Source organism: Eurytemora carolleeae, unplaced genomic scaffold (genome assembly GCF_000591075.1).
Source record: "Eurytemora carolleeae unplaced genomic scaffold, Eaff_2.0 scaffold1504, whole genome shotgun sequence".
NCBI lineage: Eukaryota > Metazoa > Arthropoda > Copepoda > Calanoida > Temoridae > Eurytemora > Eurytemora carolleeae.
This window is the reverse complement of record NW_019397483.1, coordinates 28,930-44,527: the sequence shown is the minus strand read 5'-3', so window position 1 is coordinate 44,527 and position 15,598 is coordinate 28,930. Positions and strand designations below refer to the sequence as shown.

Genomic DNA, 15,598 nt, shown 5'->3' with positions numbered 1-15,598 from the left:
ACAATAAAACTGTCAGTATTGTAGATATAAAATATTTTATTATTTGAACAAATAAACTGATGAAGCATTTTATACGTATATAGTGTAAGATGTTTAACCACAGAGTGTCCAACAAAACATGACAGTAGCAAGACGACTGCATTAATTCATAAACCTAATTTTAGAAATAGATTTCTAGAATTAACAATTACAAAATACCTCTAGTCTGTGCTCTGCCTTTGGTGTGCTTTCAATATTACAAAATACCTCTAGTCTGTGGTCTGCCTTTGGTGTGCTTTCAATATTACAAAATCTGCCTTTGGTGTGCTTTCAATATTACAAAATACCTCTAGTCTGTGGTCTGCCTTTGGTGTGCTTTCAATATTACAAAAGATAAAAATAATTTCCTCATAAAATTAAAATAAAGACCACATTTTGGAAAAGCCAGGACCAAGGGAATGTTGTGGTTATTTTTTTCAAGAATAATGTATTCTTAGGTTGACGACTGATTGTCACAAATAAATTAAAATATCAAAGACGACATTCCACTCGTCTTGCTATTGTTATGTTTCGTGAGACACCCTGTATCTTAAAGAAAAAAGTTGCGTCACCCAGCGCCCCCCCCCCTGCGATTTTTAAAAACTTTAAGGAAAGAATGAAATATTTTAAACATTTCTTTATATTCCAGCTAACTCTTTTTCAGTAGGGCTAAAGTGTAGAATGAAAAAGGGAGGGTAGGGGGCACAATGGGGTATTTAAGAAGTTTAGGGGCCATACGTCCCAGGCCCGCCAGAGTACTTGCTTCGTCTCTGAAGTAAATGTTGAAAAAAAAAGAAAAAAAATGCAAACACTTTGAGTTATATTACACCTCTGTGAATCCTGGAGAGTATAAAACATAAAACCCCGAATTTGATTTATACTTTATAAAAATGCAAAACAGGAATATGCTCAGTGGATATATTTTCTTAAAACTGTTCTCAAATCATAGAAAAAGCATTTAACAGAAGGATTAAATAAATATTTCCAATATTTTCAATATTTTCAATAGCCATCCGCTTACAATTGCTCACAATTGCGGTATCACAACCAAAATGTTAATCAATGTATCAAAAAATTATTAAAATGTTTTAATATTTCATCCAATATTTAAATTTTTAATCCCAATTGTTATTATTTATTGACATTTTTAGTATCTAATAGAGTTTTGTTGAAAAACTCTGTAACTAGAACCAAATCAAGAACTCTGTAACTAGAACCAAATCAAGAACTTTCAGGATTTGATAATGGATTTTGAAATTCATTTTTAATATTGATTAAAATAAGTAAATAATAAATTTCAGTTTAAAATGTAAGTGTTTTTATTAGGAAAGATGAAAAGCGGCATCGTACCCAGTACACACTAGAATATTTATGTCTATGAATAAAGCATGAGAATTGTAAAGATAGGAAAAGTTATAAATCACTTCTTTCTAACTTAAAACGGATCAAATCCATTCCTGGTTTTTATTTGAATTGCATAATTTTATGCAACAAAGAACAATGAGGAAGTTGTAACACAATTAAAAAATGTCAATACTATTAGGTCCGAAATTACTAATCACCTTCATCAAATAATACTCTATATAATAATGACACTATTAGGTCCATATACTAATTACCTTCATCAAATAATACTCTATATAATAATGACACTATTAGGTCCGTAATTACTAATTACCTTCATCAAATTATACTCTATATAATAATGACACTATTAGGTCCATAATTACTAATCACCTTCATCAAATTATACTCTATATAATAATAACACTATCAGGTCCGTAATTACTAATTACCTTCATCAAATAATACTCTATAAAGATAACACCATAAGGTCCGTAATTACTAATTACCTTCATCAAATAATACTCTATATAATAATGACACTATTAGCTCCGTAATTACTGATTACCTTCATCAAATTATACTCTATATAATAATGACACTATTAGGTCTATATACTAATTACCTTCATCAAATAATACTCTATATAATAATGACACTATATTAGGTCCGGAATTACTAATTACCTTCATCAAATAATACTCTATATAATAATGACACTATTAGGTCCATAATTACTAATTACCTTCATCAAATAATACTCTATATAATAATGACACTATATTAGGTCCATATACTAATTACCTTCTTCAAATAATACTCTATATAATAATGACACTATATTTGGTCCGTAATTACTAATTACCTTCGTCAAATTATACTCTATATAATAATGACACAATTAGGTCCATAATTACTAATTACCTTCATCAAATAATACTATAATAATGACACTATTAGGTCCGTAATTACAAATTACCTTCATCAAATGTTTTGCTGATATTCTTTACACTAGAAGCAACAAACTTGTTAAAATTTGAAGACAGGAAAATAAGATTCAATCTGACTGTCACTTTTGTGCAAATCTGTTTTACAGAAGAGAAGAACACAAAGTACTTTGCTGGACATAAGGGAAGAAATATTGAAAGGTTAAAGGACTGTGAAGGAAAAATGAAAGGGTGTATAGGATGAAAACTGAGGATCTCAGGTTTTGAACGATACTTATAAGACATCTTTCTGATGTTCCTGTCTCGAGAAACTGTGTCAAAATTATACCAAAACCTGCATATGCCAGATTTTGTATAAAAGTTGTAGAATTAAATAGATCATATTTAACAATTTCGCAACCAATCTGAAAACGATTATATCCCACGGCCACAGGAGCCTGAGAATCTCAGGTATTGTATGGTCTATTCAATATATTGTATTTTCTAATAATGTATTATATGTTCTATTCATTATATTGTATTTTCTAATAATGTATTGTATTATTGTATCATTGTATGTTCTGTTCAATATAATGTATTTTCTAATAATGTATTATATGTTCTATTCATTATATTGTATTTTCTAACAATGTATTGTATCATTGTATCATTGTATGTTCTATTCAATATATTTTATTTTTTAATAATGTATTGTATGTGCTTTTCAAAATATTGTTTGTTTTTTAATAATGTATTTTCATATGTCTTTTTTAATATATTGTATGTTCTCTGAAATTGTTTGACGGAAGTAGGAAAACGAAAAGAATGTATTTCCGTCATCTGTAAAATGATAATTGTTCTCAAGTTAAAACTTTTTCCAAGAAAATATTACTAAACACTGTCTTTAGCTGAGAGAGAAAAAAGTATTTGTGCAATTCATATAGAGGTCCTTCCCCCTTACCCCTTCTCCACTCCCCCCCCACCCCATATCAGAACTGACTTTAATTAATTAAAATTAAAGATTTAAAGGAAAGTTTAAAATGAAATAGAATAATCAATAAAATGTTAAATATTTGAAAATGCAAGATTTGAAGAACTGGATAATAATGAAAGAACATACTTTTTATCGGATATTGGTGAAGAAACAGCAAATATCTATCTTTTTATTGGATATTGGTGAAGAAACAGCAAATATCTATCTTTTTATTGGATATTGGTAAAGAAACAGCAAATATCTATCTTTTTATCGGATATTGGTGAAGAAACAGAAAATATCTATCTTTTTATTGGATATTGGTGAAGAAACAGCAAATATCTATCTTTTTATTGGATATTGGTGAAGAAACAGCAAATATCTATCTTTTTATCGGATATTGGTGAAGAAACAGCAAATATCTATCTTTTAATGGACTGAGAGCTGTGACCGTAATATTAAGTAAATCTCCATTTAGAGATGGATATGTCGAGTCCTCAACTCCTCATCCAGACAGTGATTCTGACTTGCGTATTTTATCATAAATTATTATTTTTACAGATATAAAGGATTAAGATATGAAGGATATTCTTGTGGATCGGTCATGCACCGCTTTAAATGGAGTTTGAAACTTCGTTAAATGTACTTTAAAGTCTATCTCATTTTTAGATATAGGAAATTTTTAAAAACTTGTTTGTTCCTGAGTACAGCTGGAGTTCCAACTAGATGAGGATGGAAGGTTCCTCTTTCTCCAAATACAGATGGTTCCGACCATAAATCAGGTAATCCGCCAACACGAGGCGATCTAAATATTAATCAGGTAATCCGCCAACACGAGGCGATCTAAATATAAATCAGGTAATCCGCCAACACTAGGCAATCTAAATATAAATAAAGTGATCCGCCAACACGAGGCAATCTAAATATAAATCAGGTAATCCGCCAACATGAGGCGATCTAAATATAAATAATGTAATCTGCCAACATGAGGCGATCTAAATATAAATCAGGTTATCTGCTAACACGAGGCAATCTAAATATAAATCAGGTAATCCGCCAACACGAGGGGATCTAAATATAAATCAGGTTATCTGCCAACACGAGGCGATCTAAATATAAATCAGGTAATCCGCCAACACGAGACGATCTAAATATATATCAGGTAATTCGCCAACACGAGGGGATCTAAATATATATCAGGTAATCTGCCATCACGAGGCGATCTAAATATATATCAGGTAATCAGCCAACAAGAGGGGATCAAAATATAAATCAGGTAATCCGCCAACACGAGGCGATCTAAATATTAATCAGGTAATCCGCCAACACGAGGCGATCTAAATATATATCAGGTAATCTGCCAACACGAGGGGATCAAAATATAANTGGTATCCCCCCCCTCTTTGAATTTTGGGTTAAATACTGTCTACCCTACAAACCCATATTCTAGATTGTTTTATTGTTATCGAAAACCTATTGCGGGATCTTTAGTATCTTTTTATAGCTTTTCTAGGAGATCTAAAAATCTAGTTTAACAAAGACCTAAATCCTTTAAGTTTATTCGGATCCATCTGAACGGGAAAATTAAATAAAAATCTTTTTGGCAAAAATAAAAAAAGTTTCGTAGAAAAAAGCATAAATTTTAAGACGAAACAAAATATGATCAAACTTCGCAAATAAAATGCAAAATTGCACAAATATTGTTAATTCTGCGAAAAAAACACAAAAATTGCATGAAAAGAATTGCTCATGCGCTTCCTTTTGCAAATTCTTTTTTCAAAAAATGCGTAATTTCGTAAAAAAGTTGGCGAAATACGAAAGAAATTTTTGCATTTTTTGCGAAAGTTTTCTTCCGCTGGAATTTATATGGTTATGAATGAAAGTTCAACATTATACAGAAGCATCAAATATAGGGAGAGAGGGAACCCCCGGACGCCACGAGCATCTGCGCTATGCAGACACGAGCCTCCCAGATTTACTAGGCAGACCTAAACTCTACTATGCAGTAAGAGCCTTCGCTATACAGCAAACGAACCTACTACATAAATAACAGTTTCTTTAAAACTATTGGTTTTTAGTTCAAATTTTGTTGTATCTCAATTTGTGTATNAGCGAAGGCTCTATACTGCATGGTGGAGGCTCGGTTTGTCTAGCGAATCTGGGAGGCTCATGTCTGCAAGGAGGAGGCTAATGACGTTCAGTGTTTCCCTCCCTCATACAGTACCTAGAGTCAATTCTCTATTGTCCATAGTGTTAGTTTTCAAGTGTCTAGTGTCTAGTGTCTTAGGTCTAGTGTCTAGTGTCAAGTTTCTTGTGTCTAGTGTTTAGTGTCTAGTGTCTTAGGTCTAGTGTCCAGTGTCTAGTTTCTAGTGTCTAGTGTTTAGTGTCTAATGTCTAAGGTCTAGTGTCTAATGTCTAGAGTCTAGAGTCTAGAATCTAGTGTCTAGTGTCTAGTTTCTAGTGTCTAGTGTTTAGTGTCTTAGATCTAGTGTCTAGTTTCTAGTGTTTAGTGTCTATAGTGCTTAGTTTCTAATTTTCTATGTCTAGTTTCATAATGTCTATTTTGCTGCAGTAGCAACTTGAAGCAACACGGACTATCTATTTGTTATGTTACACTACCTGCTATCATAACTGTAGATTGGTGTCCTGTCCTCCCTTCTATACCAGAGGACAAGATAAACACTGTCTCCGTCCTCCTTGTCCTCTAACGAACAGGGCAGCTCAGCTATACCACCTAAAAAATGGATTAAATATATTTTCAAAATATGGAACAGCTTATAGTATACATACATATTAATATATTCATTTTTATTATTATTATCATCAACAATTGCAATTGCTGAAATGGATAAAATCCGTAACTTCTCTGATTTCCTTGATTACACAAAAGGGCCCCGCAGTGAATCAGAAATGCAGTTCTAAAAGAGGTGTAAAAGTAACGCCTGAACGCCTTACTTTACCTAACTTAGTATATATTTAGACCCACTGTCAATAATTGGAATTCAATATTTTATAGCGAAATTGTTGCAATTCATTACTGAGTTTCAAAATATTTTGATTTTTGTAAATTTGCAAATTTGTTTTCAGACTAAATAATGTATTCCAAAGATATCTTTTAGTAATAATTATGAACAAAAGTATTGAAAGAAAAAGAAAAGGAAAACTCGATTTTTTTATAAATTAGAGAAAAATCTCTTATTCCTACATCGTCCATGATGGATGATAGTTCAAGATGTGGTGTTATACCCTGGGAGGGGTAAGCTTTGCCCAATTAGTTTGTCTGAAGGATTGAGAGAATAAGATAGAGATAATACTCACATAAACCCCTAGGACTGGCCATCAATCTAGTACTTTCATTCTTTTTAACAATTAATTAAACAGAGGCCGAATTTAAATAGTTTGAGCCGCGTCTCAAACATGGTTGGTTCCACTTGAAATTGTTTTAAGATTTGTGAGCTAGGATGTATATGTATAGTATTCACCCGTCTACAAGCCGATGATGAAAATTATTTCTAGGGCTGACTACAAAAGTAGATCTAAAATCAATTAAATATTTATTTCAGAAGAATTAAATTGCTTTAGACTTCAGTTCAAACAACTTTTCGCCGTCCTACAGTTTTCTAGATTTATTTATCGATTGACAACATTATTAAAATATGATCTACAAAACCTGCAAAACCTAGAGCTTCCTAAACCAGCAAAACCTACAAAACCTAGAGTTTTAAACCTTTGTCCAATTCTCAATGGGACATGTTTCTAAACCAATTGATAATTTCACACAACTGTTTAATCTTTATTAACAATCATTATTTATACACATGTACGTCAATAACAATTTGTATTTTGTTGTAGGAAACCATCGTTACTGAAATATACATTTTCAAGAAGTTGTTCTCATCTATGTATGGCCGGTAGAAAAGAGTGTACAATTCTTGGTGATTTAGCGTACATAAGCTATCTATGTTTATTTTTATTTATCTATGATATTGATATATACTATATATACATTACAACAGTCTGAAAATATTTACTCTTATAATTTCTGAAAGAATTAAAGGTAAGGGGAAACAATATTTAATCTCTCTTATTACCATAATTTGCTAATTCTCGTATTTTCGCAACCTCATGTTTAGATTATGATATTTCAAACTATAAATACTGCTTTATCTTTAATTTTACACCATCTGGTTACAAAAATATATAATTAGATTGTTAATAAGTAATTTGATTATAAATTCTAATGTATCCTTTTTTTCAAATGATTTTAGGTCAAAACAAATGGAAAATGTTTTCATCCTTACATGCAATCAATAAGTTGATGAAATGATTTTAATCATGATTTCCTAATTCTTATATCTTTGCAACCTGTTGTCGTTTTTGTGGCAAAGACACAGTTACTTTGCCCTCCTCACATTAAGGGTACAACTTAAAATATTTAAAATCTAAAATCATCTAAAAGGAGAAAATAAAGAACAAAATGATTGGGTTTACCTTGAATTGCTTCAACAGTCTGATACAGAGCATCTGAGGCTCCATCTAAGAAAAAAAAGAAACATTTATTTTTTTCGCAGATCTAAAGATAACAACTAGTTGGCAGATTTTAGATATTTTATCTGAAATGCATTTACTAAAATTCATTTAGGCACAATTAGATATTTTAAAATTATAAATATTACTAAAAATTTTAGTAACAAAGAGTTTCAACATGGTTTTGTGAAATAAACTCAAACTTGACTTCAGTAACTTCAAAATATCTTTCTAAAATGACTTTACATTGATATAGTGGCATGTCAGACTTACACCGGTACCCTTAGATGCTTTGTCTGGTTAAGTATAAATAAAAAATTCATGCTTTTTGTTTTAGAAAATGTGTAGTTTATATTATTATGACATTATTTATCCATTATTATTTCAGATTATGGTTTCAAGGGAACGCGCGTTGTAAATTGGACATATCACTCTTTTTTAAATTGGAGTCATTTTTCATTAAAACAAAACAACAATAATCTTTTTTGTTTCTTTATTTTTTTGTGATTTCTAACAAAAATATTTTTTTAATTCTTATACCGATTTTGATGGTTATTATATCGTTAAAACTGACGAGGGTCAACCCAGACCGAAATATATTTTTAATAAATGTGGAACTATCATCTACTTTTTTACTCTACAGAGGTTTGGTCCATCACCATCACGAACGTTCGATAGTACATACTACATACATAGTACATACATAGTACATACATAGTACATGCATAGTACATACATACCAAGTCAGGAGGCAACAATTCTTAACTTTTCAACGTAAAAAACTCTAAATAACTTCTAGTCAGTGGAGCCTGTTGTAACTTGTAAACATGGTTTTATAATGAAATAATTTATGTTGCATGTTATAGTGTTAATCTAGAACCCTTTTCACCAGGTATTTACTGTGGGAGTATATTTATGCTAAGCTTGACCTATCCAAAAACATGAAAACTAGCATTAATAAGTAATTCAGGTATTTTTTACGATGGATGGGCTACAGACAGGGTTACACACAAAGGATGAGACTGTAAAGACAACTTAATAAGAAATTCCAATCCCATATACAAATTTAGTCTTCTGGTTTCAATATAGTCTTTAAATATCTTTTAAATGATTCAGCAAAGAAAGAAATCAGTTTTCAGTTGCAGAGAATCATAATAAATGTTTTACAGTCGTATTTGAAGTATCATCTTTTGTGGGTAACATTGTATTTGTTTTTCAATTAACATTGAAATTAACTCAATTAACATCCCCTGACTTTTAGTAAGTTTCCAGCGAATTTTGATTTTTTTCAATTAACGGTGGGACGGCTGAAGTAATTAACCCTGTACAGACTGGTGGGGGGGGGNCCAGTCTACGAATACTGTAAACAAATTGAATAGGATATGATTTATTATTATATCCCTGCCTATTATATCTATTCAGAGCTTGGAAGGCAAATTCAACTTCATTAATAAAAGGGACGGTAAGCATAATTTAAACTGATTTCATCTATGCAAAGATGGCAATACTAGATTTACATCGCGATATCCTTATTAGTTTTTTTTCTGATTGAGTATGACTGATATATTCATAGTTTTTTTTAAACTGTTGATTTTCATTTGTGGTTTCTCTGCAAAATTGACTTTTGGATTATAAGTAACAATGGAGAAAGGCACGGAAATAAACACTTTTTGAGTCAGATGAGAGTGCTAGGGTAAAAACCTAGAGGGTCTGTCTAGGGTTTATAAAATACCAGCTTAATTAAACAATTTCAATGTGGATATTATTAAACATGAGAGTGCTAGGGTAAAAACCTAGAGGGTCTGTCTAGGGTTTATAAAATACCAGCTTAATTATTGTTCGTCATTACAGTAGAAGCAAAATAAAAAAGTTTAAATATATTCTTATAGACTCCTTTTTGTGTAAACAGAACATACCTAATCCATATTGTTTACCCATTGCATGTGTCAAAGAGCATAAAATATCCTATTAACTATATCCCTGAGATTGATCCTATAGGAATAAAAAGAAGGGAGTAAACCTACAATGGAAGTATGTGTATTTAAAAATACTAAATTCTTCTAAAGAATCTGCCAAAGAAAGAATTAAATAAATCCTCGAAAAATTCGTTTTCTTTCACTCAGTTCCACAACTACAAAAACATTCATAAAATTCCCAGACTTCTTCTTTACAAATTTGTTTTTAGGAATCCGTTTAACTTTGCAGTCTAAACATCCATCCATCATAAAAGCCAAACCAGGAAAAAAATTATTTGATACACTAGGGTTTTAGGGCGCTTCACATTGCATGTCCCTGTAATAATTTTTGTTTTTTTCATTGGCATGTTTATTTGGAAATATATAGAAAATTTAGAATTTTTAGAGGCCAAATACGTTACTGTTAACCTACCAGAAACCTTCACTGAGGCCAAATACCTTACTTTTAACCTACCAGAAACCTTCCCTGAGACCAAATACCTTACTTTTAACCTACAAGAAACCTTCCCTGAGGTCAAATATCTTACTTTTAACCTACCAGAAACCTTCCCTGAGCCAAATACCTTACTTTTAACCTACCAGAAACCTTCCCTGAGCCAAATACCTTACTTTTAACCTACCAGAAACCTTCCCTGAGCCAAATACCTTACTTTTAACCTACCAGAAACCTTCCCTGAGACCAAATACCTTACTTTTAACCTACCAGAAACCTTCCCTGAGACCAAATACCTTACTTTTAACCTACCAGAAACCTTCCCTGAGACCAAATACCTTACCTACCAGAAAATTCTCTGAGGTTACGTGATTTGGGCGTTTTCAAATGTTTAGCCTTTGTTACCCCCAAGGTATCCATGGGTTTTCTCAGTCTATTTGGTCGAGCACCATATATAGCTTACATATATATATGATCGAAGATAGTATATTCAATACAAACGAATCAACGTCCAAAGAGAAAACGTAATTAAAACATATATTGAGCTAAACGTGAAGATAAAGATCCTTTTGAAAATGACGATGTTAATGTAAAATGTACATATTGTATGTGTATGTAGATATTTATGTATGCTTGTTTTAATCAATATAATTATATTGTAATTAGGATTTCGGTATTAATCAAATTAGTCCGGCACATTGTTTATTTACATTAGAGCCCAGAAACCAGTCTACGAATACTGTAAACAAATTGAATAGGATATGATTTATTATTATATCCCTGCCTATTATATCTATTCAGAGCTTGGAAGGCAAATTCAACTTCATTAATAAAAGGGACGGTAAGCATAATTTAAACTGATTTCATCTATGCAAAGATGGCAATACTAGATTTACATCGCGATATCCTTATTAGTTTTTTTTCTGATTGAGTATGACTGATATATTCATAGTTTTTTTTTAACTTTTTATTTTCATTTGTGGTTTCTCTGCAAAATTGACTTTTGGATTATAAGTAACAATGGAGAAAGGCACGGAAATAAACACTTTTTGAGTCAGATTCCACATTTTTGATCAGATCAAGCTTTTAAGTTTAAGTGCAAATCGGGCATTGGTATCTTTGTTTGTGAAATAAGTTTACAGTCCATTTAAACGAGACTTGGCAAAGAATAAAAGAAAGGAACTGAATAATATGTAAATCTGTGCAACCTGCGTGTGTAAAAATTTATTATTTCAAACTTTTGTAAAAGTATTTAGAAAAATATGATAATAGTTTGAAATACCTAAGGTCTAAGGTTTAAAAAAATGTGTGGATTAGAAAATTAAATTTTGATTGCTAGTGTTCAGTTCCTTTACAGTTTCAGTGCACCAAGAGATTTAGATTAAAAATAACTTAACAAGGTAATTTTAGATTCCTCTGTAGTGTCATGCTTTGTGGGTTAACCTCTTTATTATAATGTTTTTTTCTCCTCCCCGCAATTTTCACTAACTTTTTGTATTTTGCCCTGGTTTTTGTGCTTAAAGGAGGTTATTGTGCTTAACGGAGGTTATTGTGTTTAACGGAGGATGCTTAAAGGAGGTTATTGTGCTTAAAGGAGGTTATTGTGCTTAAAAAAGGTTATTGTGCTTAAAGGAGGTTATTGTGCTTAAAGAAGGTTATTGTGCTTAAAGAAGGTTATTGTGCTTAAAAGAGGTTATTGTGCTTAAAGAAGGTTATTGTGCTTAAAGAAGGTTTTAAAGGAGGTTATTGTGCTTAAAGAAGGTTTTAAAAGAGGTTATTGTGCTTAAAGAAGGTTTTAAAGGAGGTTATTGTCTAATAAATCATATAATGACAATAGTACTTTTCTTTATAATATATAGAAATGTAAAAAAAAGGACTATATAGCTATTCATTATGAGTTATGATACATCCAAATGTGTGCACCTTGTCCCTTTAAAACAAAAAAAGGTTTGGTTTCCATGAGGGTCCGGGCTTCAATCATAGAAATAAAACATAAAAAATAATCTGAAAGGACCATGCAAATTCCTGAATTATTTATGAATATTTAGTCAATATCTATTGAATAAATAATGCCTGATCACTTTTTATTAGATTTTCAGTCTTTTCAGAAGAGAAACCGCAGTTCTTTTTCATGATTTTGCAGATTTTTAGAAAAGAAACCACAGTTCTTTTTTCGTTGTTTTGTAGATTTTTAGAAGAGAAACCGCAGTTCTTTTTTCATGATTTTGCAGATTTTCAGAAACGAAACCTGAGATTTGTTTAATAATTTTTCAACTATCTACGGCTGGGAATAATGCTTTTAATGTTAAATTGGTTTGTTTATAATATAATATAAAAAGCAGTTTTTTTATTAGTTCTAGTATTCAAAAAGTTTAACTGTGTCAAAAAAATTTTTCTTTCAGATTATACGTTTCCCATTTTTAAAAGTTTTTATAACTTTGTAAAAACTAAGGATTTTAAAACTTTCAGAGTTAGCTGTCAAAATACTGTTAAAAAGAGACACTTTCCTATCGATCAAAAGTATTTTGCATATTTAATAAAAACATTTTTAGTCTTTTCTTTGAATAGCAAAATTTACTTAAACTATAACAATCCAATTCTGACTTATGTTTAAAATCTAATAATTGATAACTTGAACAAATTAAATTTGTTTAAATTTAAATTACTGTTATAAATTATCAAGTAGTCAAGATTAATCTATTTCTATTTATTGTTAGTCTTTCCCATATCTTTGCAACCTGATGGTCTAAACCTTTGATATTTCAATTTTAGACTAATTTGTTTAACAAAAGTCACAAAGTAGCAAAGGTCTACGGCAACGGGTTGCAAAGATATAGAAGTTGGTAAAACTTAAAAAAGTTGAAAAATGTTGTCAACCGTTAAGCCTCTCTTTCAGCGAACTATTCAGTAGTACAATTTTTTTGCAATTCACAATAAAGGGATGGAGTCATTGCTAGAGACGATATTTTATTATTTATCTTCAGCATCTTATGGTTCAGACCTTGGATACTTAAACTTAATTTATTTGATCTAACAGCATTCATAGTTTGAAATATCTAAGGTATACAACATTTTGTTGTAAGCTTTCTTGGAAGAAAACAGATCTCCATTGGAGCTGTGAGGTCACAAAATCCTACATGTAATTTTTCAACAGTTCTTTGCTTTTCAAAATTGAAGTGTAAAAATGCACTGCTTTGCATTAGCAATGCAAAACAAAAGTTTTAAATTGTAGTTTAAAGGGACTGTAAGAGTAATTTCAAATAACCCTCCATGCAAAGATAGCAATGCCCGATTTTTAACGGGATCCTCGAAACCTTAAAAAATGTGGAAGATAACGGTGTTTTCTGACTCAAAAAGTGTTTATTTCTGAGAGATGTTCCATCTTACTTCCTATGAACAAGAAATGCGCAAGGTTTTCACAGAGAAACTGCACATATGAAGATAAACAGTAAAAAAAAATGAAAACACTGATATCTAATTTATACTTGATTAGACAAAGCTTTCAAGGGTACCGTTGTAAATCGCACATTGTCACCTTTGCATGGAAAGTTACTTAAAATTACGCTTTAGAGTCCCATAACTAACCCTCAATTGAATTCCTTTTGCTGCACACATCTTAAAAAGCAATAACAATCCCTTTATTGCGTAGTTACTATCAGGAGATATCAGAGATACATCATTTTTCCCTTAGCACGCAAACTCAAAGAAAAAACCTAATAAGATATAGATTGAATTTTGTTTCTCTGAATACTGAAATAATCTGTTGGCGTACATTTTTTTTTTGATGTGAAGGAAAAGTTGATGTAATAACATTTGGTATATTTCTGAAAAGTAAAAATAAGTAATTTTCATCATTTTTCAGATTATTTAAACTTTTTTGTAAAGCCTCCAAAGCACCTTAACCATTAAATTAGGTCATTTTTTTAAAGGAGCTGGCCTCGAAAAGTTGGACTAGGGACATGTTTAACACTCCCGTATTTTAACTTTAAGGGCAAAATCATAGATTTATATCAAACAATGGCCTTGGATAGGGTTAAAAGGTATTGTGTTTCTAAAATCTAGAAATAAAACCTGACACTTGCGCGCAAGACAAAAAAAGAAAGACAAAATAAAAAAAGACAATATAAAAAAGACAAATTAAAAAAGACAAAAAAAGACAAAAGAAAAAAGAAAAAAGAAAAAAAGACAAAATAAAGGAAGACAAAATAAAGAAAGACAAAATAAAGAAAGACAAAATAAAAAAATAAAAAAATAAAGACAAAATAAAAAAAGACAAAATAAAAGGAAGACAAAATAAAGAAAGACAAAATAAAAAAAGATAAAATAAAAAAAAGACAAAATAAAGAAAGACAGTTGAAGCTGATGAACAAGCAAATACATTTAGGGTCGGAAACGTTTTGCCTCTAAATCTTTCTTAATTATTAATTTTACTCAACCCTATTTTTCCTATTAATTTGTGAAACAAATCTATGACATTCATTTGATACGTTTTTGGAAATAATGTGCAAATAAATGGCAAATTGATAAAAAAAAAAAAATATTCATTTCGAAATCTAGTATAGAAGCAAAAAATGTGCAAAGAATAAATAGCGCAAATTGCAGCAAATTAGACATTTTTCAAAAGCCTTTGACCCAGAAAATTCAAATGTGAAAAACATTCGCAAAATTGTAAAACCTAAATGTGTATTCAAGAAAAATTGAATTGTGCAAATCTTTGAAATCTGTGCAAAATTTCTTTTCAGAAATGGTGCATACTGGTTGCTTTTATAGGCTTTCCAAAGAGCTGTAAAATGTTGAAATCCAATAACTGGAAGTAGGTCTAAATATAGATTTAGACTGGTATAGGTAAAACAAGGCATTTAGGAAGTATGTCTGAGAACTCAGGCAGAAGGAATAAAAGCCCAGCTTTTTGAGTTATCGCAAAAAATGTTTGACCCCCTCCTCCGATGATAAATAGGTTTAACTGGAGGGGGGGGGGGGGCTTTTACAATTCAAAACTGTCCGGTACAATATTCTAAAACCTTTAATTACTCCCCGCCCCCTTGTTTTTGCTAATAGAAATCGCTTTATATGAAAAAGGGAGGATTCTGAAACGCGTTCGTTTTACTATATAGTATAGGTAAAAGGGGGTGAAAGGGGTTCTATTTGCATCAATTTCTAAGGTTTTTGCTTTTATTTTTCCCAAATCAATTTTAGATGAGATCTTAGTTGTTTGTGCTTTCCGGGTCCGTCAGCATAGGCTTAGATTTGTGAATCTTATTTACCTTCTAGCTCGTAACAAATGCTTTAACAACCCCTTAGAGAGTGAGATTTGTGAATCTTATTTACATTCTAGCTCGTAACAAATACTTTAACAACCCCTTAGAGAGTGAGATTTGTGAATCTTATTTACATTCTAGCT

At 30.9% G+C, this 15,598-nt stretch overlaps 1 protein-coding gene across 2 annotated transcripts in view; it reads right to left on the bottom strand.

The window, feature by feature from the left end:
• The window catches only part of LOC111714536 (hemicentin-1), a 65,433-nt gene that overhangs the window by 27,405 nt on the left and 22,430 nt on the right, over positions 1-15,598 (bottom strand). For both annotated transcript variants that reach the window (XM_023489669.1, XM_023489670.1), the window contains 4 exons: positions 7,753-7,797; positions 5,881-5,995; positions 3,962-4,066; positions 2,342-2,373 (listed from right to left, as the gene is read on the bottom strand). In XM_023489669.1, the coding sequence (XP_023345437.1) occupies positions 2,342-2,373; positions 3,962-4,066; positions 5,881-5,995; positions 7,753-7,797 (297 nt within the window). The remainder of the gene's footprint in view (positions 1-2,341; positions 2,374-3,961; positions 4,067-5,880; positions 5,996-7,752; positions 7,798-15,598) is intronic.